At 36.2% G+C, this 24,692-nt stretch overlaps 1 protein-coding gene and 1 long non-coding RNA gene across 2 annotated transcripts; both read left to right on the top strand.

Annotated features, from left to right (window-relative positions):
- Window positions 1-428: 428 nt before the first annotated feature.
- Window positions 429-1,075, top strand: LOC146453169 (uncharacterized). The gene is made up of 2 exons (XR_014859560.1): window positions 429-624; window positions 926-1,075. It is a non-coding gene; the product is annotated as an uncharacterized LOC146453169 (long non-coding RNA).
- A 7,177-nt stretch (window positions 1,076-8,252) lies between these two features.
- LOC146453168 (HMG domain-containing protein 3-like) lies at window positions 8,253-14,482 on the top strand. The gene is made up of 9 exons (XM_085096950.1): window positions 8,253-8,267; window positions 9,227-10,310; window positions 10,893-11,026; window positions 11,233-11,409; window positions 11,795-12,053; window positions 12,621-12,754; window positions 12,861-12,986; window positions 13,172-13,393; window positions 14,051-14,482. Exons 1-9 carry the CDS (start codon window positions 8,253-8,255, stop codon window positions 14,480-14,482), a joined length of 2,583 nt encoding a protein of 860 aa, XP_084953076.1.
- Window positions 14,483-24,692: the final 10,210 nt, after the last annotated feature.

The raw sequence follows: 24,692 nt of genomic DNA, 5'->3' as shown, positions 1-24,692 counted from the left end.
CACCCGTTTTGAGAGTGTGAAATTTTCGCCATGACACGACGCTTAGTTGTCTCGTATTTTCCGTCAAAACAATAGAAAAAAATGACTCCTTTGGAAAACCCTTGCTCATGAAGTCGAAGGAATATCTTTACGACATCTTTCATATCCACAGTTCACAATTCCTGATACTGATGGCTCAAATATCCGAAGAATTCATGCCCGACCCAGACGCCATCATTAGACTTCGCCGGGACAGGCTGCTGGGCGCCAATTTGACCGGATGTGACGTCAACTTTTGTTGGATGATTCAGATACAAAAAAAGTGCCAGGCGCTGTGGAGTGTTCCCCCCCGCCCCTGGCTTTGTTCTAGAGATTTGGATAAAACTAGCAGTGTTTAGGATGGCGCATCTAATCAGCGTGGTGGATCAAGGATCTTTTAAAGCGCAGAAGTTTTGAAATTTGGAGGCGATCGAAGTAAATTCCTACGCCTCATCTTATTTTTCCTGCGTGACTGAAAAATGTTCCGTTCTATAGCAGATTTATTGGGTTGAAGGACAATTTTTAGTGTGATGAATGTCAAAGGTAGAAAGGGTTTTGCTGTGTCGGCGAAAGGCAAAAGGTCCGACGGCTTTGTCAATCTAGGAGGTAAGGACTAACTTCAAATCTTTGTCAACTTATGTAAGCTTATTAATGCACACCTTTGTACTAGAGGGAGCAATTTTCTAAAAGAAACCTTTGATGTTGAATAAAGATAATGTTAAAATTGCAAGCAAATACGGACAATAGTAGGCCAGTGTCGTTATATGAATTCATGTGGTCGGTTAGATTACATAATATTCAAACTGCGGACCAATTAAAGAGTAATTAATCATGGGAATTTTCAAAATATTTTAAATTTCATCGTTTTCTAGTCAAATTGAGTGACTTTTTTTTTGTTGATGTTTAGGTTCTATTTGAGGGAGATGCACATTGGTGATGTTTGAATACAGGATAAATATTTCAAGTCAAGTTAGCTTTGTGTCATTTTTCTATTTTCTTTAAAATACTGTACTGTACTTGTTGCTGATTAATTAAATAAATTAGATTAAAAAGCTCATTTTAAAAATTTCTGTTTTTCCCAGGTTGATAGCTATTCTTGTACACATAAAGTTGTTTATTTTGGTTTTTGTATAAACTTAAACTAGGTGTTCAGTTCGAGTCCATGCCTTTGATATTGATTTACTAGAGAGTCAAGGGATAGGAAAAACATGAACCTTTCATAATTTCCTGTAAATCACATTAATTCTTTTGTTTTGAGAGTGCAAAGTGGTACTGTTTTGTTCAGGGAAACCACAGCAGTAATTGCAATTGTCTGCCTCTTATTCTTGATATTGCAAAGTCAACATGACAATCACTTGTGCCTTTTGCTGCTTTTTATATATGAAAACTAGTAATAATCAAAACTGGATTTATTTAGAGAGTGCATTTGTTGACCTTGATCCTAGGTTCTCCCTCCTTTGCTAAGTTGGTGATAATATTATCTCCCCCTACAAAATCTGCAGGGGGTGCCAGATTAATGTCCCAAGATCCTTTCATTCATCGCAATCAAGGTTGGTCGTCCCAATAAATCTCGACTCCAATCTGTGTAAGGAGTGCATTCTTTCTATGTAATTTATTGTTGAATGCAATCAATTTTGTAAGTTTAATAATTTATTCAACAGAAAAAAAATGTTTTTGCTGTCCCTAGCCATTTGTACCTGGTTTTTAAAGTAAGCAAATTGTTTGACATTAAATTAAATAACACTTGGGTAATTAAATCCTCAACTGTCCCTGTCAAAATCTTTACCAAAAAAACTCATCAGGCAGTTGTGGGGTCAGTTATCCCCAGCAGTTTTTTTTTACACGTTGCTACATGAGAGTTCACTTGGAGTAAAGTAAAGAAATAAAACAATTAACTAGGGTTAATGAAATTTTGTGCTGTACAGTGCTGATTATACAGCTGGGAAATCAGATAATTATCTCTGGAGTGTAAATTTCTGTGTGAGAAGGAAACCAATTAAATTTCGCATTGCCCTAGAGTGAGTACATTTGGTCCATCAGTGATCAAAATCCTGGGGTAACGGGTTTGAATCCTGCCAAAGTCAAAGAGTTTTACTTTACCTTGCATGGACCACATTTCGTTACTGAGGTAATACTGAGGAGAAAATTACGGGGTTTTCTTCGTCACACAAATTTACACTGCAGATTTTATTCTCTGGTTTTTACACGGAATGCCCGCAGGCCAGGCCGTGTCTAGGTTTGGGTCGGGTATCTTTTTTTTTTCTTCATTGTAGCCACAAATATGCACATTAATTTATGCATTAAAATATGTCCTCCCCTAGTGGGGATGTATTGTTCTGATTGTCTTCAACAGAAGCGGCCCAATCAAAATCTATTATTTAGGCACATATCACAAGAGAGGGGACCCACTCATCCCTTCCTGTGTGACGTCAAATCATTATTTGATTTATTCATAAAACCTAGATTAAATTCTGCCCTCTCCCAGAAGGGATTTATTGTTCTGATTGTCTTGAACAAAAACGGCCCAATCAAAATCCATTATCGGCGCGTATATCATGAGGGAGGGGACCCACTTATCTCTAACTGTGTGACGTCAAAGCAAATCATCATTTGGAAAAGTTGTTTTTTGTTCAATGGCGGCCACATGTCTGAATTTAAGACTCTGATCTGCCGTTTTCGAAAAGAAAACAAACCTTTTTCAAGCGGTAAATCGAAATAATAACTTCTAAGTAGTACCGAAGAAACTACGCTTTCACAATCAGATTGGATAATTTAAAGCGAAGGAAGCCAGACCAGTTCAGCGGGGTCATGATGTTATTGCAGAGTTATTCCCGGTATGATTCCCAGTAACACAATGATAAAATATCACGCAGTCTCTCTGAATAAAACCATTCAACTATTTCAATTGCGAAGGGAGGATAGTTTTAAATATCTGCAAAACATATCATGGGGAATAAATGGGGCTACATTAAGCATTTCGTATAATGCGGATTAAGGGCATCTTGTTCAATTTAAGTACAGGCCTTGCTTCAACCTATTAACCTTTTGTCCTTACAAGCAAAATCCTAATTGAAGAAGTCATTAGACTGCTAAACACTACACCGCTGCAGCCTCAGACACCACTCCAGCTTATGGATAGCACCTCATCTGAGAAGTCCCATTCATTTTTACACAGCAGGATACCTACCATGCATCATTTAATAAGCATTCTGTAAAAATATTCCTTACTTTACTTTTTATCATCTGGTTTTTCTAAGAAAAAAAAATTGGAAGATGCAAGAGTGCTTAAAGAGAGTTGAGTGTGCATAAGATAGTCCTCTTCTCTATTCACAAAATGATGTACAGCTAACATTTTGCTTGAAATATTGCAAATTAAAAGCATTTTATTACTTCCTTCTTCAAAACAATCAGTGGTTTATACTCTCCTTATATAAATATAGAAGATTTTTCATACACCTGTAAACCCAGTGGACAGAATGGAAAAGGAAAATAATATTTTATTTAGTGTTTTTCCTTATGTTACTGAGAAAGGTATACTAGACTATGTGATAAGGTGTAGAAAACTGTAGCACTGGTCACTGACGTCACAAAACCCATGAAAAATAAACAGTTATTGTAGGGTAATCAAAAGTAAGTAAAAGAATTTAACAATTAACTTGAAGTATACCGGTAGTTACGTTTGTATAATAATGATATCTGAATCACTACAGTGGAATACCAATTGTTTTTAACCTGCAAGGGAAACAGAATTTTGTTAAAAAAAAAAAGGAGGTAAAAATTTGACTGAAGCAAATTCAAGAGAATTAACAACTATTTGTTCAAAGAATCAGGAGTGTCGATTAAAAATTGAGGGTTCAAATAGCTGAGATTGCCCTGTAACAATTAATACCTACACATAATAATTTTCATAATTCATTACTTACTACCATGTTTGAAAGTTTTCTTTTCATTAAAAGAGATGGCTGATAAGAAGTTTGACCTTTTATCTGTAATCACAGTTATCAACGGAAGCCAGGGTCTGGTTGCATTAAACATGACCTGAATATCAGCCATCTCCTCTCCAGATTATTGGTGAGTGATGGGAAACATATACAGGGAATGCCCCATGTTCAGCATATTTTTGTCAAGCCTGGATTTATCAATTGAATAGTTATAAGAATAATAATATTGAGTGACAGTTCTCTGATGCTTATAAACACAGCTTGGCACAAGCATCCAGTGGCCAATCTCTGTTGTACACACCATGCTAGAGCAATAGCACTACCTTGCCAACTAATTAAAATCTTTTGTGCTGAAGAAAAATGTTACATCAGTAAGTGCCTATTCTATTTGGTTCCTGCCATCATAAACATTCATAAAAAGGTAAGAAATTTAATACACAACTGGATCTATCCCTTGATGGGAAAAGTGCACAGAACTTTCAAACAAGAATACATAATTTACAAGTTTATGAACTGCCTCAACAAAAACTTCCATTAACAAAGTGATTCTTGAGCCATACAGTGTTTTCATCACATCTGTCATGATCTGTGATGGCAAATAACAAGCTTACATCAATTTATTTTTGTTACGGCTAAAACTCAAGGTCTTAATCTACCAAAAAAAGGTTAGACCCTCTGTGCATGGCTTTTGTGCCCAGGCAGTGGCAGATCTTAAAACAGTCCTGAGAGAAGGTTCATTATTTATGCATATAGGCGCCTATGATTATTTATAAAATTTTCCCTTTCTTATTTTGGAAGCCCCCCCCCCCCCCCCCCACCCAATGATGTTCTAAAATTAATATTTTTTCTGTTTCCCCCCTCCCCTCATGAGCTATCCTCCAAACCATGGTAAAATACCATGCCCACTCCCCCCTATCACCCCTTTTAACTTAAGTTTAAAACCTCCTCTAAAATAGAAAATACAAGCATTTCTGGAGTCTTAACATTTAATGACATAATTTGCATCTTAATTAACTAATACATTTCACTTTCAAAAATCCTTTACTAAAAATTAAAATGGTATAAAGGCTGACATTCACTGCATAGAGAATGCAGTGGTTTTATATTATAAACCACATTTATATAAATAGCTGTTGTTTGCTTTGCCAAGGAATCATTCTAATATTCCATGCAAATAGTTACATTGACCTAGCCCCCTACCTTCTTTTTTGAAAAAAATGTTCAGTCATCATACAAATTGATTGTAACTGTATACTCTCTTTAACATACCAATAGACTCTCTTTAAAAATCAATTTTTCTGGCGATGAAATACAATCGTAGCCATTTCTTAATGTGATCTATATCATAAATACTGCATGTACAGTATTTATGATGCAGTAGTTAATTAAGATAATGTTTGATGAAGTCAGGTTCCAAGATACCGAAATGATTAACAGAAGATGATACATCGACCACATGAAGACAGTAGCCAGGGGGAAGCTGAAAGAACTAATTCTGCAGTTGGAGATGCTAGCCATTATCGATAGCAGTTCTATAAAATGGGAAAATTTTTCATGACAAATAAGACGAAGAAATTTAGAAGATGGCTCAGTGACTATATTACTATGAAAATTGCAAAGATCAAGAATAAAGAGAAATGCATGGAGGGTTGGTCACGACATAGCATTGCACATTGAAGATGCACCTGTTCTGTCAGATTACATAAGGGCATTTGTAACAGAGAGGGAGGAGGTTTTTTTTTTTTCAACAGTACCCAGCTAATCATAATTTCATGAAGGCATAAGAAAGTTCAGAGAAAAACATGTCCCTGGCTATAATATTATTTTGCTTGAATTTGTGACCATATACTGTAAATGATTACCATGATGTTGGAGAGTTCTACATGGAATTTGTCAAAGATAGTCCTACAAGGTTAAGGAAAAGCAGCTGCAGTGCGCTTCATGCAAAAATTGGTTGGCTGGCTCCATGATGTGCAGAATTCCACGCCCTTTCCCGGATAAAAAAAATTAAGGTACAAATTAAAGTCAGCCCAAATAAAAAAATCATTCAATGAAGGAAAGCTGAACACAGTGAAAGAAATTACAGACTTTTCTTCTATAGACTGTACCTTTGTGGCTTCTGAGGAGCTAGTTAAAATATACCTGGACCATTTAAATCATCTCCATTTCTTCAAAGATTTGCAAAATCAAGCAACCGTCAAGAACCGACGAAATCGAGAACAAGGATTACAATTGGAAAGAGTTAGTACTATTGTCTACAGGGTTAAAATCTCTTTATGTTTTTGAACTTGATATTTACTTGAAAAAAACACTCCCTTCCATACAAGAAAAAAATGAGAAATGAAACATTGTGCTAATAACCAGTCAACTACAAGAAGCAAGGGGACAGACATTACAGCGACAATGAAAGTAGCAGGCCAGCGTCTTTTACAAGCTAACAAACACACATCTGACGATGATGATCACGAAAGTGATGGAGACGACGTTGTTGTGGGCGAAACATGGTGTAGTGAAAGTGAGGGGATGTTTAGTGAGAGTGAGAGTGATGATAGCGAGTGTGAACTTGACCATTGCCGGCGAAGAAAAGGTGCAGCACTAGAAGTGGACGGAGTGCCACATTATTTTGCGTTAAATTGGTGAATTGCTTAACCCTAGATAGTAAAGAAAAGTGCTTAGACCTTAATAATATTTTTTGTTGCTTAACCGGCAGGGGTATTTTGCTGGGCCCAGTTGCTCGAAGCATGGTTAGCGCTAACCCGGGTTAAATGCCATGACAACCTATAGGTTTTAATACCTCTTAACCAATGGTTAGCGCTAACCATGCTTCGAGCAACTCAGCCCTGAATGCCAAATGTTGCATCTTTAATGCTACCTATGACAGATTAGCATTAAAGGGGAAGTAACACAAAATTTGATGTAATTTCAAAACCCCAAAATGTTTGTCTGACAACAGAAACAAAAAAAAATAGTTGTCTAGGTTTGTTATAAATTATCACCCCAGTGCATGAAAACTGTCGATTAGTGTCTCTCGCCAGGGACAGAGTAGGTCGCAATGGATTGAAACTTGAAAAATATTAGGCTAACGTTTTTCAAGTTCTCATATTTTTGTTTCGAAAATCTGCTATAACAAATCACGAGTTGTTCCTGTCAAGAATTGAGTTGATTTTTCTCCTCTTATAGTTCTAGAATTATTTTGTAGCAAAGTGAAGGTCTTACTTCACCATTTTTAACAAAAGAGGTCAATTAAACCCCATGATACTTCCCCTTTAAGCAACAAATGAAGTTATTTAGGTCTAAGCACTTCTCTTTACTGTCTAGGGTTATACTGGCAGACAGTTAGCTTTAAGTTGTTGTTATGGCAGCCATTCCATAAAAGGACTTTTATGAATTCAGCATTTGGCAAAATTTCTGCAAAATACACTGCCGCTTCAAAATTAAACTTTAAATTATACTTGGCTTCATGTGAATAAATATACTACCTGTTATACAAGGTAGTAAGGTATCGTTTTGAACCCAAAAACCCATTTCAGTAAAAGAGGCATCCTAAGCTACATGATCATGTGAGTGGGGGTCCAAAATCAAATATCAAAATAATAAATGTATGTACACTGAAGGTAAATATTCAGGACGGGTACTTCCTCCTATAGCTTCCTATTGATATATTTTTTTTTCTGTCGTCATTGTTCTTTTTCGATGCGAACTTGTATATATACCGGTATATAACAATCAGTACAGAAATAAACTAAACACTTACGATCTTTAAAAAATTTGCACAAACAAGCGAATAAATATTTTGTGTAAGCTAATTATATTGATGAAAATGAAATCACACGTTGCTTTTAACGTTCTTTGAAAAGACTTTCAGTCAAGAATACTCACACATCTAAATCTTTGCCGTTATATCCTATTCTTTTAAGTATTTGTGTTCAATGAGCGAAAAAGAATGCTCTAAATTAAGTTAGCACTATTTTGTCAACATTGCAAGAAATCAATATCTTGCAAACCAGCAAAGATTTGTCAACAAAATCACATGGATATACTCGCCTCTTCTGAGAATAACCAGTCCTTTTATTCCACTGCTGAGTTTTTCTGTAATCCGGCACTATTCCAAACCGGCCTCCTCATTGGTTTTCACGGCACTTCCGGTACCGACTTGTAGCGGCATAATAGACCAATGGGATCGTTCGATATATATTTATTTCTTTCCAATAAACCAATGAAATCACTCGATATGTAGTGGGAATCACTCGATATGTAGTGGTTTACGTGACACAATACCCGTGTACCAGACAAATGGCGACGAATGCGGTGAGTTAGTAGTGTTGTATTTAGTATCAACAAAAGTCTTTTTTGTGGATTCAACTCTTTCGTTCAATGTTAGTTTTTCTGTGTATAAGTTACTCATATCAAACTGTCAGTCATGCTTTGCTAGATTTGAGTATGGGTATTTTCGAAGAAATCGAAGCTGCGATGTTCGAAGATGAGATGAGTGATGTCAAGGCGGCGATTTTAAAAACTGCAATTCTCAAAGTCTATTTCAAATCGATAATGAGAATGAAATGCCTTTTTGACATATATTTGACGTATATGATAAGTTTAGATAACTTTAGCAGAACACGCGGCCACTTTATAATTTGCACTTCGTTGCAACTATTCAACAATTATCCTGTTATATCGCGCGAAATCGCCGACGATGCCGTTTCCCGCATAGTCATAAACCGCGCAAAAATACTTCTGTACTAGTAGGTACCGTCCTTATATGTCATGATCTATTTTAAGTCTTTTTTGTGGATTTATCTCTTTCGTTCAATGTTAGTTTTTCTGTGTTTAAGTCATGTCAAACTGTCACTCATGCTTTGCTAGATGTGAGACTTTGTATGGTATTTCCGATGGAAGATGCGATGATCGATGTTCGAAGATGAGATGAGCGATGTCAAAGCAGCGATTTTAAAGACTGCAATTCTCAAAGTCTATTTCAAATTGAAATGAGAATGAAATGCCTTTTTGACATATATTTGACGTATATGATAAGTTAAGATAACTTTAACAGAACACGCGGCCACTTTATATTTTGCACTTCGTTGCAACTATTCAACAATTATCCTGTTATATCGCGCGGAAATCGCCGACGATGCCGTTTCCCGCATAGTCATAAACCGCGCAAAAATACTTCTGTATTTAATTTAGTTTTTACCGTCCTTATATGTCATCTGATGCTCTTTTTTTCCTGTTAAGCATTCCTTTTTTTTTTAATTGCTTTCGTCTAGGGTAAAGCTCCAAATTGGACATCTAGAGGTAGAGGACAATGCCCCAGTTGTTCTTTCATTTATTCCAATGCCTGGAAACCGAAGAATTGCAAAGAATGTGGTTTCGAAATTGGTGGCTCATATGTGCCAAAGTCAAAGAAGCCTCGCCTGGATTCACCAGATGGCTGTGTAAGGATAGTAGAAGGCAGTGAAATTGAAGTATTTTCCGTCAAGTTAAGTTATCGCGACAACAGGACGGTTGTTGTAAAGTCAAAAACTGATGTCGTTTGCCATCACCAGAAGTGTAAAGAGAAAAGAGCTGTTCATGTAGCAAGTAAAACCAGCTTTTCGTGTGCACATACAGAGTCAACCAAGTCATTCTGTGATCCTTCGTCGGCCAGGAACTTGACGGAGGAAGACATCAAAATGTATCATTGTGACAGCTCAACAAAGGATCTTTTGCGCAACATAAAGCCACCACAAGACTTCCGTCACATTGTGCAAATTTCTGAGCATTGTTTTGTGGTTTTCACTGCTCCATGCACAGTTAACCCGACTGGGTATTGCCATGTCCAGAGGCAGGAAGATGGGCATTGGTCATGTTCGAACAGTTCCTGTAACAGGAAAACTGGCAACAGCAAGCAGCTAAAGAGCAAGAAAATATGCATCCATTTGCATGTCCTGTTTTGCAGCCTCAAGTTGTCATCACCAGATTTCGCTAAGGCTGTTCCTTTTCCACCAAGCGCTAGTTCCAGTGAGGTAGCCATAACAGCACAGTCATCAAGTTCTACAAGCACGTCTGTAGGAAGGATGTCTACCTTGCAGATGAATCTCAAGAGGTCTATTCCATATCCTGTGCCACAGGAGTATTTTAGAGCCCACGGTGAGCATGGGAACAACTGGCCAGATCATTTTGTTCCGGAGTCAATCCAATGCGAACTGTGTGGAAGTGCCTTGACGTCAGCACAAAGACATCCAGGTCAGGGGCACAATGATCGGTCGTACATTGTGACACCTTGCAGTTTCCAAACTGTTGATGTAAAAGTCAAGATCTGCACAAACAGGAATTGCAAGGCCATGCATCAAGTATGGCCTGTAGAGCAAGGTACAGTAACATATTGATTTCATTTAGATAACAGAAAAAATGCAGAAAAACAGTAATGAAATGAATGTGCCATAGAAAACAGAAATCATACTAGATTATTCAATAAAAATATAAAGTATTTCTAATATTAAGTTCACATACATGATTGCACAGTTTCGTTTAGTATGAACTTCTGTGTGGTCTGTTTAGTATAAAAGAGTTAAAATGTCTTGTAATTAGTTATTTATTATCCAACCCTGTTGGGGTGTGAAAAATACACTCAACCCATGACAGATATTGTATAATGTGTGCATTCCATAGAGACAAGTAGAAATATTCTTGTACCTGGGTATTTTTTTGCAGCGACTATACCTAATCATGATATTTTAACAAGTCTAATTGGATAATAAAGGTCAGCAATTTTTGATACTGTGATTGATTTGAGCATGTAATGCCATTCAACAACCAACCCCACTCCCCCCCCCCCCCCCCAGAAAAAAATATACACTGTGACTTAAAATTTAGTTTGAACAAAATTTTAATTATCCCATTTATCCTAAAAATTCCATACTGAAATAATAAATTTTTGTGTTTTTATTAAAGGGCTATTTAACATATCGGACAAACTTCTTGTTGCCCTGGAACTTCTTGTGCAGTGGAGAGAGCTGTTCAAGCGTGGAGTGCCATTGACCGTTGCTATTGAAAGCAGCCTTGCTGGATGGTGCAAGTGTGGCCAGGTATGCCTTGTTTTTAGTATCTTTTCTTTTTCCTTGAGTGAACTGATCTATTTATAGGTCAGCACATAATTGGAGCTTTATTTTTACTAATTGTATATACAAGATGTCATCCTTGCTCAAATCAATTTGTTAATAAACTGTGTTGATAAATATAAATTATGTATTTTCCAACAAACTTGTAACAAGTGTATTTGTGTAATTTACAGTTGCAGGTTACTGATAATGAGTGCAAGTACATTGCTGGACTTCTATACAATGGATTCTATGCCTTTGAATTACTTTCTAATCGTTGCTTAGATAATGTAATTTGTGGCATATGTGGTGTGGTCGGCCATGTTTATTTTGGTGATGGCAATGAAAAAAATTGCTGTAGCATAGATGCGGTAAGTGAAACTTTTTGTCACATCTGCTAGTGCTTGCAAGGCTGCTCTAAGTTTAAGTTACGCTAAATATTACTTCTTGAGCATTAGCCCTTCTTGGTAGTAACTTGAAAGAACTCCCATGAACTGAGCCAATATGCTCAAAACTTCTGTATCAGCTTCTTGAATTTACCATGACAGCTAAGTTACATCATGTACAATAGAGGGTAAATAAAGATCCCATCCATCCATCCATCCATCCATCCATCCATCCTTTCTTTCTTTCTTTCATTCATTCATTCATTCATTCATTCATTCATTCATTCATTCATTCATTCATTCATTCATTCATTCATTCAGTTCATTTCATTTATTCTTATTAACTCTATTTAACTGATCTCAATTCCAGGTTGATTATCAACAGCAGGATGAAGTTTCAGGTGAGGCTGAACAGCTCCCATCTTTGGAAGAATTTCTTGGACATCTGAAGTCAATCTTTGTAGAGAGAGTGAGCTATACAACTTCACAACAAGACAACACTATAAAGGCTGCCAGGGTTCCCCCTATTATTGCTCCTAGTATGAGGGCAGAGCAGATTTTCAACACTGAGATGAAAAAGAAAAGTGTGTATCTTGGAGGCAAATTCTTTGAAAAAGACAAAATTAATGGTAAGTACATGTAATTCTACTAGTTTTCATTATTATTTAATATTTAAACATCATAAAATTTTACCTACAGCGTAATTTAATTGAGTGAACTAAATGTGTTACTTAATGCATGTTAGTACATGTTTTATAGTTTAATTCATCTTCCATATGGATTTTGTTGACAATTTAATGTGGGCTTGACAAATGAGATTGCAATTTGCATTTCTATACTTGGAGTATTAACTGGTATTTAAGTATTAGTGAATCAAAGTATTAGTTTGTAATTAAAACAAGCACTTTGATCATCAGCCGTTGCTCATCAAAGGGGTAACATATTGTTTTAAATGTCAGCTCGACCTCTATAAATGGTTGATCCCCTCTATTAAGCGCACATGGTCACTGTTTAAACAGTTCCATTTGGCGGATTTATTACTGTATTTCTCCTCTACAGTAGTTATATAATATGTGCTCTATATCTTGGCACAGTGACAATAAAGTGAAACATGTCTAAAGTTGCTTTTAAAAGCACATATAGGCACTTTAAAGGGTAAACATGATTTAATTCTAGTATTTTTCATTGTTCCCTAGGAGATCCAATGCTTTTGCATCAACTCATTAAGAACAAACGTATTAATATGGCATCATTGGAAAATATGACATTACAGGAATTGCGGGCTATTTGCGGGGATTGTAAGATAGAGAAGTTTGCCAAGCTCTCTAAGGTATTTATCAATTTGTGTTCAAGATGATAGTGTACCTTTAAAGTTTCATTTCATTCAAAAGTTACTGTCGAGTGCTTGTTAAATGGGTAAATATTAATTATTTTAGGCACTGCTGGTTGGGGCATTACAGGCCCTTTACTCCTCATTGCTGACTGGCTCTTCACCTTGCCATGGGTTTACACAAGTTTGTGGTCACACAGGTGGCTTTTATCACATGGTTTGTCGACATGGGGTAAGGTTCAAATTATTTCGTGACTGAACTTTCACATATTTGTACGTAAAACATGATTGAATGTTGAGATTATGTGATGCTCAATTTGTGTCCTGCCCCATTTTTTCTGTTTCCTTTAACTTGCTTGGATCATTATCGAGATGTAACTTCATTCATTTACAATGTATAATTCTATTTCAATCTAGACAACCGTTGCATCCAAGTTCCTTCTCCTACAAGAGTCAGTAAGAGATGCGGCTGATTTATACCTTTCTTTAAAGTACCCACCAGTGCTCCTGGTCAATGACACTCCTTGTGGATTTTCTCGGCATCTTGACTTAAGAGTTCCAGAGGTGGCATCACAGTTGTGGGGTGATTGCTTGGGTTGCTTTGAAAAACCAGTTTTGGATAAGGAACCAACAAAGGAGGTAATAAATGAATTTCACTAGATTTTGTGTCATTTTTCTTTCAGACTTTACAGGACTACCTTTCATTTATAACATGCAGTAAGATTGTAGAATTTTATAGGGAGATTTTGGATCTGTTACATTTTCTAATTCAAATAAATGTAGTTTAGTTGCTATGTCATATATTTCACTTCACTTCACTTGTCTTTTGGTGCCAGGATGGCGCTTTTATATTAATATTACTGTAAATCCTCAAATATGCACCCTCCCCTTGAATAGATGCCCCCTACAAGTAAACACCCCTCTTGTTGGGTAAAAATAAGAGCCCCTCTCCTCTACCCTTTGTATTTGTCTAGGTGAGAACTGAGACAAGAAAGGTTGACTATTGCACTGATCATGTTCATTAAGGGAAACAAGTATCAGTACCGAGCCTGCAGTGTGATTGATTTTGGTATACTTGTGACTGGTTGCGTTAGTTTTTGATGGGACGAATTAAGAATGCACTAAGCAACCCTTTGAGTGCTCCCACAATGGTTTGCACGCCATAATAAACTTGTTCAATTCCTACCACTGATGTTCATCACTCGTCATTATTCTTGTATTTTGTAAGTAACTAATTCACAACTTCTTCGGCTCATTCAATTATCTTTTAATTTTAATGTATTACTCTCATTGTAGGTCAGTGTTCCTGAAATTGTGATTCCGGAATTTAGCGCACACAAGCTACATGTACAAGAGACAGAAAATTCGGGTGCTGATCATCGTCATCCACTGACACAATCAAGCAGGAGGTACATAGTTGGTGACAGATTTCATACTTCCACAAATCCACACAAGTCAACTTTGTGTGAATTTCACAATATTGATTTGTGCATCCAGAGGGATGTCATAAAGACAAGTTACCAAGAATCACAGAACAACAGCAAAAATCTTAAACGACTACGGAGTGCAACTATGCAGTCTTTTCCAGTGCACTATCTGTACAATTTCTTAATGGATTTTTACCACAATGAGAACATTGTTGAAAAACAGAGGAACAGTTTGACATCTTCCTTAAAAGAGGGACAGAAATTAGAAAGGGACAAGTATCTAAGATTTACCATTAATTGAACTATGGTAAGCATATATAGTTTTCAAAAGCTTTTTTCTTGTGCTGTACACAGTCATGTATAATTGAATTTTTTAAAGCGTTAAATACTGATTGTCCAGTTGAGCAAATGGACTGAAGCTTCTAATATTATTCACAAACTATTATTGTGGTGTACAAAATGCAGTATAGTATGAGAGAAAGATCAAGTTAATTCAATGGTTTTCTGTGAAAGACAAGGTCCCATTTATTATATTTTGAACTAATGAATCACTTTGCGTGTTTGCTCGACCAACTCATTTTTCCTAATTTTAAAGCTTTCAAATGAATTAATAATGGTAATCAAACTGAGTGGAGTGCAATTTGGTCAGAAATCATACGCGTGATTTCAAAATCAAATGAGCGTGCAGCGCAAATTTAATGTAAAATCACAAGTATGATTTCAGACCAAAATTGCACGACACAAAGTTCAATTACCACTTTATAACACCTATTTTGAAATCACAGAGTATCATTGTCAATATTAATATTCTATTTTTGTTACTTCATTGCCATTTCGATGGGCTAAAGAAAGGATGTGATATAGAGCAAAAAATGGTGCAATTTGGGAATAAATCGCACTGTTGAGAGCCAATCAGATTGCAGGGATCACCAGTGATTTCAAAATGGGTGTAATAAATAATAATGGTAATTGAACTGAGTGGAGTGCAATTTATAATCACAAGTATGATTTCAGACTAAAATTGCACGACACGAAGTTCAATTACCACGTTGTTACACCCATTTTGAAATCATACCTTTTTTTTTGGTCAATATTAATAAATTTTTGGAAATTTGGGAAACAGAAATTGCAAAATTTCCCCCAAAATGACTTGTTTGGCCCTTTAATTTTCTGCAATCTGATTAGCTATAGCAGGTAAGCCATGCCAAGGGCTACAAATAGGATGCAATTTAGAGGGAAAAATGGTGCGAGTCATGGATAAATCGCACTGTTGAGAACCAATCAGATTGCAAGGATCACCAGTGATTTCAAAATGGGTGTAATAAACAGGGTAACTAATGGGCTTTTCTCTTCCCAGGCACTCAATGAATCGGATTAACTAGTTTTTGTTTACTGTGTTGGTCGGCAGAAGTATTTCAGTGCACATCTTAGTTACTGATTATGGGTTCTCTTAACGAGGAGCCACAGAAAATAGAATGATAAATCAGTTGGGGGAACAAGACTAGTTTGGAATCCCATCACAGTATGGGTATATAGTCAATTTTTCCTGCAAGGATCATGTCACTAATATCACAAAATAATGTTAGCATAAAAGGGCTTGCATAATTATTATATTATTGTTAACTAACCATGTATATATTTGAATAAATTTTTACCGTAGTTGTACATGTAGAAAAAACACCAGTTCTGTTTTGATTTACAGAGTCATAATTTTAATGTATATATTCACTTGAAATATGGATAAGCAATAATAACAATCAATAAAGGTTGTTCCTGAATAGTTGCATACTACAGCTTTCGTTCTTGTCTCTAATGTTTTGAATCACGTTCAGTTGTTTAAGTTCTCTTACTCCTGAAAAAGCATTTTAACTCAACCTTGTACCACATTAATTTTATTGGTTTTAAAATTCAAGAATATTTTAAAACTTTCCAAAAAATGCATTTTCAAGGGACAGTGTCACAGAGAGTTTGCTGTATTTTAATCATGGCTACTCGTTATATTTTCTATTTGAATCTATTTGAAGATTAAAAAAAGGTCAAGGTCAGAAGTAGAAGACAAACTCAGGTAGTTGTGGTTGTACCGCGTGTGATGGAAATCTCAAAACCAAACCGTGTTGTTAAGCATATTTCTTTGCATGTGCACTATAATGTCTTGCCTTGCCTGTTTTGTTGTGTTTTGTAAACAAACACAAAAAAATCTACTCTTTGCTAGGTGGAGGGTGGCATGGAATACCTTAACCTGAAATGTTTAAGGTTATGAAGTGTGGCACAAGATTTTTTGGGGGTTAATTTTTGGTCCTGGCCAGTATTTGTAATCTCATAAAGTTTGTTTGTTTGTTGTTGTTTTTTTTTTTCCTTTTTTGGGATGGGCCTCCGGGGGGAGGGGGGTGGCTTTACATACTGGTCATTCCCATTGCTTTAGATTCAGAGGCTGCAAATGTTTGTTCCAGATGTTTTATTGATCTTTCAACTTAGAGAGTATTATATAATTAACCTTGTTACATGAATTCCTAACGACACTTCTATTATTTATAGGTTTTTTTCAAATTTGTGAAATTTATTTTAGCAATATCTGTCCTCAACATAACTTCTTACTTAATGCAAAAATGAAGTAGAAAGGTTGAACTAAACAGGAATTACAAGTTTGTAAAAGCTGAACTGGGAATAGAGCGTCATCTCCTGTTCATCCATTTTAAGAGACACTTATTACATATATTTGAGATGCTTGTTAAAGTTACACTTGGGGACAATTTCTTCTGTTTTTGACATTATTACAAATGCAGGTGAAGTTATTTCCTTCAATCAAATATGAAGTTTTAGGGAGTTTAATTCACTATTGGATAAAAACCTGTGAATTTCCTGTGAGAAACATGTGAATTTACCTCTGAAAAAACATGTGAAACAAGAATTTTCACATGATTTTTCACAGGTTTTTCACAGGTTGAGAAAAATTCAGAACCTGTGAACAGGGCACTTTTCACAGGGTCTGAACCTGTGAAAAAACCTGTGAAGAAACCTGTGAATTTCAACCTGTGAAAAACCCTGTGAAAAAACCTATGAAAAAACCTTTGAAATGTGGCTTAATTGTAAGGCTTTTTCACAGCTTTTTTCACAGGGTAGAAAATCTCAAAACCTGTGAACAGGGCATTTTTCACAGGGTCTCAACATGTGAAAAACCCTGTGAAATGGGAATTAATGCCTGGCAGCTGTTTACAGGTTCAAAACCATAGAAAAAACATGTGAAATTTCAAAGCTTTTTTACAGGGTTAATATATATACTGACTGGCTGCACTGCATGGTTGCATGGGTATTTTCCAGTACATGCATGCATGCAGTACAGCATCTGAGAACGGTACATACTCCCAAACACATGTACATACACTAGGCACTTTTTTCATGGGGTCAAACCTGGTGTGATATAAAAATAAGTAATACCAAAATTTTTCTCTTTTCAGAATGTTAAATGTTTATGTTATCCACTACGTATACCATTCAAAATGATTTGTTCCTCTTTAATTTAGAGAGATTACTGATTTAATAAATTGTATATCACTGATAAATTAAAGCTAGAAAGCTGTATGAAACGTTTCCATGCCAGAAGACTACATCAAAAAAGCCATGTTCAGAAAGATACTGAATGATATCCAAACACACACAATATGTAAAACATATAAAAAAATATTGAAACCTTACTTACTTCTTGTAATTGGTGCAATCCAGTCCAGCTTTTGGTTTCAATTCATTTCAAGATCCACCAGTCAATATTTCCTTGTCTTGAACAAGTGTAATTTAAATTACATCCACGCTTTGTGGCAATTTAACTTGACTATATAATAACCAGAATATTAGCAGTTCGGCGTGAGATCATCATTATGATGCCCCAGCAAAATTACCTCAGTGTACTCAGCTTTCAAAGTTCATCAAAATCATCATCAAAGTTTTAATGATATTTTTGTTTATATAAAGGTCCACCAATTGCTATTGGGAATTCCAATTACTTTTTTAGCAGTTTTTTTAGTTTTTTTTAGCCTATTAATTAATCTATCTTATCGAATGATGTGGATGTTGAGAACTATTCAAAGTACAAACACTTAAGCTGCACAACATATAGAAGACTTTATTTTGATTGAAGTTCTCAGTTCACATGTGTATAACTATAAAAAATATATATATATTACTTGAAAAGCTGGTTAGATGTTAAATGCATCAGTCAAGTAATATTCAATCTCAAAATGTTAAACCTACTGAAATACTGAAATTGGCAGGGGTTGAATACAAGAAAGTAAACTGAAATACATAAAGGCTGTTAAATAAAGATGATTTGATTACAAATTTGCCTACTTTCTATCATTTAATACCAGACAAGAGCATCAACCGACATCACTGTTGCGTGAATCATGTCTTTTGTTCTTTTGTGTGGTTCATGAATAAAGTTTAAAATTCATGCTTACAACTTAAAACTTAGAATGTGCATACAGTCTGGTCACTTTTGACAGTGTTATATGTTTCAACACAGACACTTTAATATCTTCCAGTGCCTCTGAAAACACTGACTGAATAGTAATTACTGTAAATGACCGTCTAATATCAATTCCTGATGCAACAACAAGGATTGCTTTCTTATATAAGCTCAAAAGACTTTCTTGAGCCAGAGACTGACTGTATACTTTTTGAATCATTCATTCTTCCATTTATCGCGATGGCCAAAAGATGCTTAGTCCATTAAAACATTTATATATAATTTTTGCCAAAACGAACATGTCTTATACCAGCCTTCTATGTCCTTGTCTTGATATTTGTCTATGAAATAATAACTCTACAGGTGTAATACCAAAACAACTGGCTCGATTTATCAAGAAAGTTAAGTACGAGCCACAGAGCGTCGTGCTGTAACGAAAAGTGAAGAACAACTATTGAGCCTGGATTTCTACATGATGGAGTCTTGTGCTGAGATTTTTTAAATGCGACGTCTTGGGCTTGGATTTGAAAAAAAAAGTTCAGTCTTGCATGGTCTTTAAATGAGCGAGGATCTTGCATTTTAACATTCTTTCAAAACTCATTAATAATTCATAAGCCCATTGACCTATCAAATGGTGGACAAAACATCACGTGCAGTGGTTTTAAAACCTGATAAAACCTCCCTCTTATTATTATTTGCCTACTTTCTATCATTTAATACCAGACAAGAGCGTCAACCGACATCACTGTTGCGTGATTCATGTCTTTTGTTCTTTTGTGTGGTTCATGAATAAAGTTTAAAATTCATGCTTACAACTTAAAACTTATTATTATTGTTTTCTCATATGATAATTTCCAACATAATTATTTTGCCAAAGCATCACTGTTATAAATTCTCTTGACACACGCTTTTCCAGGGATGTTTTTAATAGAAGCCGCTCAAAAAAGAAGTGAAGTGTTTTGTCAGATCTAAAACTACTCGGCTGCGCCTCATGGTTTTTAATTCCCAATACAGTACTACTGCTCGTGTTTTAAACATAACATACCCCTAACTTCCTTACAACAGATCAGACATGCCCACCAAATTTCCCAAGAAGTATATATTTTTTCCGAGATCTCGGCGCGTTTTTGGCCGCCGAAATTTTTATCTCGCCGCGATCTCGCTACTAATCTCGGCGCGTTTTTGGTCGCCGAGATTTTCATCTCGACGAGATAGATCTCGGCGACCAAAAACGCCTCGAGATCTCGCCAAATCTTGGCCGCCAAAAATGCGGAGAGATTAGTGGCGAGATCTCGGTGAGATAAGAATTTCGACGGCCAAAAAAATGCGGCGAGGAATCCCTGGCGGGATCTCGGCGAGCGAGCATCCGCAGCGGTGTACTGAAAATTTGATCGTCAGACGTGAAAGTAAAGCTTTTTGGTTTGAAATTCTTAATCAGCGGAATAACATTGGAAGGATACTCATAATCGAACTACGTTCTCCAGACGCCCCTAAGCATTTTCCACGAAAAAGTGAATATATAACTTCGGTAAGTAAACAGCCACTTACTTTCTACCGTATCATTTGAATCATTACGGCTGGGAAATCTGGACAAAAGAGCGAAACTAAGCGGTAAGCTTATGATGTAAACTAACTGCTTCAAATTGAAAACGAATGTAGAAGTTGTGAATCACCAACAATTTATTTCAAAAATTTTACCTTCGAGGTTTCGAGTTAAAAAGATGAAATCGTTCGTGTAGCTAATTACGCTTTGTGAAAGCTTCTATCGATTTCTAAACAAACTCTTTTACTCTCAGTGTTTCTTTAAGCTATTAAGTAAGATGAAATACGGATAAATAATATAAGAAACTAACCTCTTTCCCAATCAAGAGACACAAGGCTGTGGAAGAAAGCCATTAAAATCTCAATTCTCGCACAAACTTGATGGTCACCTCCACTGAGTTGATTCTTAACACGCTTATAGCTTAACGAGCTTGAATATCCCTTTAGCAAATTTTAAGTCCTCCTTCTCCAGCACCTTAATTATCCAGGACATTCCGTATTCCGTAAAAAATGTGCGGTGACTGAGTTCACAGTGTGCAGTTCAGTTTAGTTCAGTTAGTTCGGGTACCGTAGTTTGTTAACTTAATCAGCATCATTTTAGTTGACCAGTGCTCATCATATCCCTTGTGTGCTATTCTCCGGTTGACCACAGGTTCTTTTATCATGATTTCCAGCCATAAACGAATGGTTAACTTGTCATGAAGTTTAACTTTTCATATTTTCTGCGGTTTAAGAGCAGGATTAATTTTTGTGGCCTCGCAAACCTCAAATTTCAGTCAAACTGTTTTTTTAGCTTACGCGAGCATCGCCGGGTGGCGTGATTGAATTAACCAATCACATCGCCCAATTCACGTTGTTGTTGGGGACTTTCGCGCCATTTGTCAAGTGGCCGGCAAGTCGCGGAGACGGCAAGTTGTTTACGAGGATTGAGAGACAGATTGTGAGGGAAAAGAGCACAATCAAAAAATGTCGACAACTGAAAACAGTGTAATGAAAAGGGAAAGAACGCGTTTTCAAAAATTGTGCTTCCTGTACCGAAAAACCGTTCGCAGCAGGCATTACGACATGACTGTTCATAACGGCCTTTTGAGGGACAAAAATTGCCTAAAAAGGTGAGTTAAAGATTTAGACAATAAAACGATAAGATTATCAGGTCAATGAATTTATTTTATGATAGGAAACAAGTATGTTAACGAGCGTCCGGTATGAGCAGCGTTCTTCTCACTTTTATCTTAAGACGCGCACTTAATATTGATCTGCCGAAGCGCGATCTCGGCCAACAATTTAAATCAATTTAATAATTGAAGCTCATCAATTTCCAGTTATAGCATGAAAAAAATGAAAGCAAACATTATTTTCAACGAGGCTAGGGTTAAGCTGAAGTTTTAACTCATTCAACCTCATAACTTAATCTTTACCACTGAAGAGTTCACATGTCTCTGGCGAAGTGCAATCTCGTTCCTAGAGGCTGCGTTCCTTTTGGTCAGCACCAGGTAGGTACTTCATATATGGTAATTATTATGTCCTCACTTTTTATTCTGATGAGTATGTACCCACTTTTTATTTTGATAAGTATGTACCCAAATTCTTTTCGAAATCATTATGTCCCCAATGATACTCTGTTACCCTGTTACCCTGTTACCTTGTTACCTTGTTACCTTGTTACCTTGTTACTCTGTTACCTTGTTGCCCTGTTACCTTGTTACCTTGTTACCCTGTTACCTTGTTACCTTGTTACCTTGTTACCTTGTTACCTTGTTACCTTGTTACTCTGTTACCTTGTTACCTTGTTACCTTGTTACCTTGTTACTTTGTTACCTTGTTACTCTGTTACCTTGTTACCTTGTTACCTTGTTACCTTGTTACCTTGTTACCCTGTTACCTTGTTACCTTGTTACCTTGTTACCTTGTTACTCTGTTACCTTGTTACCTTGTTACTCTGTTACCTTGTTACCTTGTTACTCTGTTACCTTGTTACCTTGTTACCTTGTTACCCTGTTACCCTGTTACCTTGTTACCTTGTTACCTTGTTACTCTGTTACCTTGTTACCTTGTTTCCTTGTTACCTTGTTACCTTGTTACTGTTACCTTGTTACTCTGTTACTTTGTTACCTTGTTACTCTGTTACCTTGTTACTCTGTTACTCTGTTACCTTGTTACTCTGTTACCTTGTTACTCTGTTACCTTGTTACTTTGTTACCTTGTTACCTTGTAACTCTGTTACCTTGTTACTCTGTTACCTTGTTACCTTGTTACCTTGTTACTCTGTTACCTTGTTACTTTGTTACCTTGTTACCTTGTAACTCTGTTACCTTGTTACTCTGTTACCTTGTTACCTTGTTACCTTGTTACCTTGTTACTCTGTTACCTTGTTACCTTGTTACTCTATTACCTTGTTACTCTGTTACCTTGTTACTCTGTTACCTTGTTACCTTGTTACCTTGTTACTCTGTTACCTTGTTACTCTGTTACTTTGTTACCTTGTTACCTTGTTACTCTGTTACCTAGTTACTCTGTTACCTTGTTACCTTGTTACCCTGTTACCTTGTTACTCTATTTCCTTGTTACCTTGTTACTCTGTTACCTTGTTACTCTGTTACTTTGTTACCTTGTTACCTTGTTACTCTGTTACCTTGTTACCTTGTTACCCTGTTACCTTGTTACTTTGTTACCCTGTTACCTTGTTACTCTGTTACCTTGTTACCTTGTAACTCTGTTACCTTGTTACTCTGTTACCTTGTTACTCTGTTACCCTGTTACCTTGTTACTCTGTTACCTGGTTACTTTGTTACTTTGTTACCTTGTGTCCTTGTTACCCTGTTACCTTGTTACTCTGTTACCTTGTTACCTTGTTACCTTGTTACCTTGTTACCTTGTTACCCTGTTACCTTGTTACCTTGTTACCTTGTTACTCTGTTACCTTGTTACCTTGTTACCTTGTTACTCTGTTACCCTGTTACCTTGTTATATTGTTACCTTGTTACCTTGTTACCTTGTTACCTTGTTACCTTGTTACCTTGTTACTCTGTTACCTTGTTACCTTGTTACCTTGTTACTCTGTTACCTTGTTACTCTGTTACCTTGTTACTCTGTTACCCTGTTACCTTGTTACTCTGTTACCTGGTTACTTTGTTACTTTGTTACCTTGTTACTCTGTTACCCTGTTACTTTTTTACTCTGTTACCTTGTTACCTTGTTACTCTTTTATCTTGTTACTCTGTTACCTTTTTACTCTGTTACCTTGTTACCTTGTTACTCTGTTACTCTGTTACTTTGTTACTTTGTAACTCTGTTACCTTGTTACCTTGTTACCTTGTTACTCTGTTACCTTGTTACCTTGTTACTCTGTTACTTTGTTACCTTGTAACTCTGTTACCTTGTTGCCCTGTTCCTCTCCTACCTTGTTACCCTGCTGCTCTGTTATCTAATCGTCGTAATTGTAAAGAAAAGGTTCAGTTTTCCGCTGCTGAGGAGATATTCAAATGCCCATAATATCCTGACGAATTGATAGTTAGGCTGGAGTGTCTTGAGTAATTCCGTTTTAAACTAGAAACGTAAGATTTGGAGTACCACAGATAACCATTGTTTTTTGCTGTTTCGTTGTTGTTTAAACTGTACACAAAAGCAAGCTCGCCAGGTGTTCACAATATGTGTACACGCGAATGACACTTATATTTGCTTATGTGTAAGTTACTCAGTTGTAGTTCACTTGAAGATAAATATACATCATAGAAACCCCCTTAATTTTTTTTTCTGAGATAATACATCTCGGTTAAAAGGAAAGTGACGGCTTTATTGTCGGAGAACCGGGGCGGATTTGTTTTAAGAACTGAGTTTTGTTTTGTTTTTTTCTTTTTTTTCGGATAAAATCAAATTCTATTCGTTGGCTTAGGGTGGTGGCGTATTGGGAAAAACGGGGTTGACATTTATGGTTGTCTACTCATGGAGCTGACAGTCTTGCCTTCTGCTAAAATCCACGCTTTCACTCAACTTAAAAGCCCTCAAAATGTAATTCATTTCACTTGCTGTATTTTGGAAAAATTTTCAAGCATCCTAGCAGTTTTTAATTTTACAGTCAACCCAGGTCACGCGTGAACAATATTTTTGAAATTGGAACGGAGTTTTGAAATTTACATGTCAGTTTTCAAAATCGCCAACGATATTTCAGAGTTCCCATATAAATTTCCCTAGCTTATTGACAGTATAAAGCTATGAATTTTTCTTTACATTGCAAAATTGAATATTTCAAGAATAATAATTGTTTCCCAAGTATTTTTAATCTTTTTTTCAGTTAATGCGTCTTTTTCGGAACGATTTCCAGAGAGATGTCCAACATTTTTCACACGTCGGACATTACAAAGAGAAATTCGAATGTTCATTTCATTTTGCCTTCACTACACAACCGAACACACACAAACTTGTGAGGCAATGGGGGCATCGGTCAGCCAGCCCATGGTTTTATTGACACATCAATAAAATAAGATATACAAAATACAAGCTGTTACAAGCA

Source organism: Pavona decussata, unplaced genomic scaffold, assembly GCF_977016875.1.
Source record: "Pavona decussata unplaced genomic scaffold, jaPavDecu1.1 SCAFFOLD_347, whole genome shotgun sequence".
NCBI classification, from domain to species: domain Eukaryota; kingdom Metazoa; phylum Cnidaria; class Anthozoa; order Scleractinia; family Agariciidae; genus Pavona; species Pavona decussata.
This window is presented reverse-complemented; position numbering and strand designations above follow the sequence as displayed.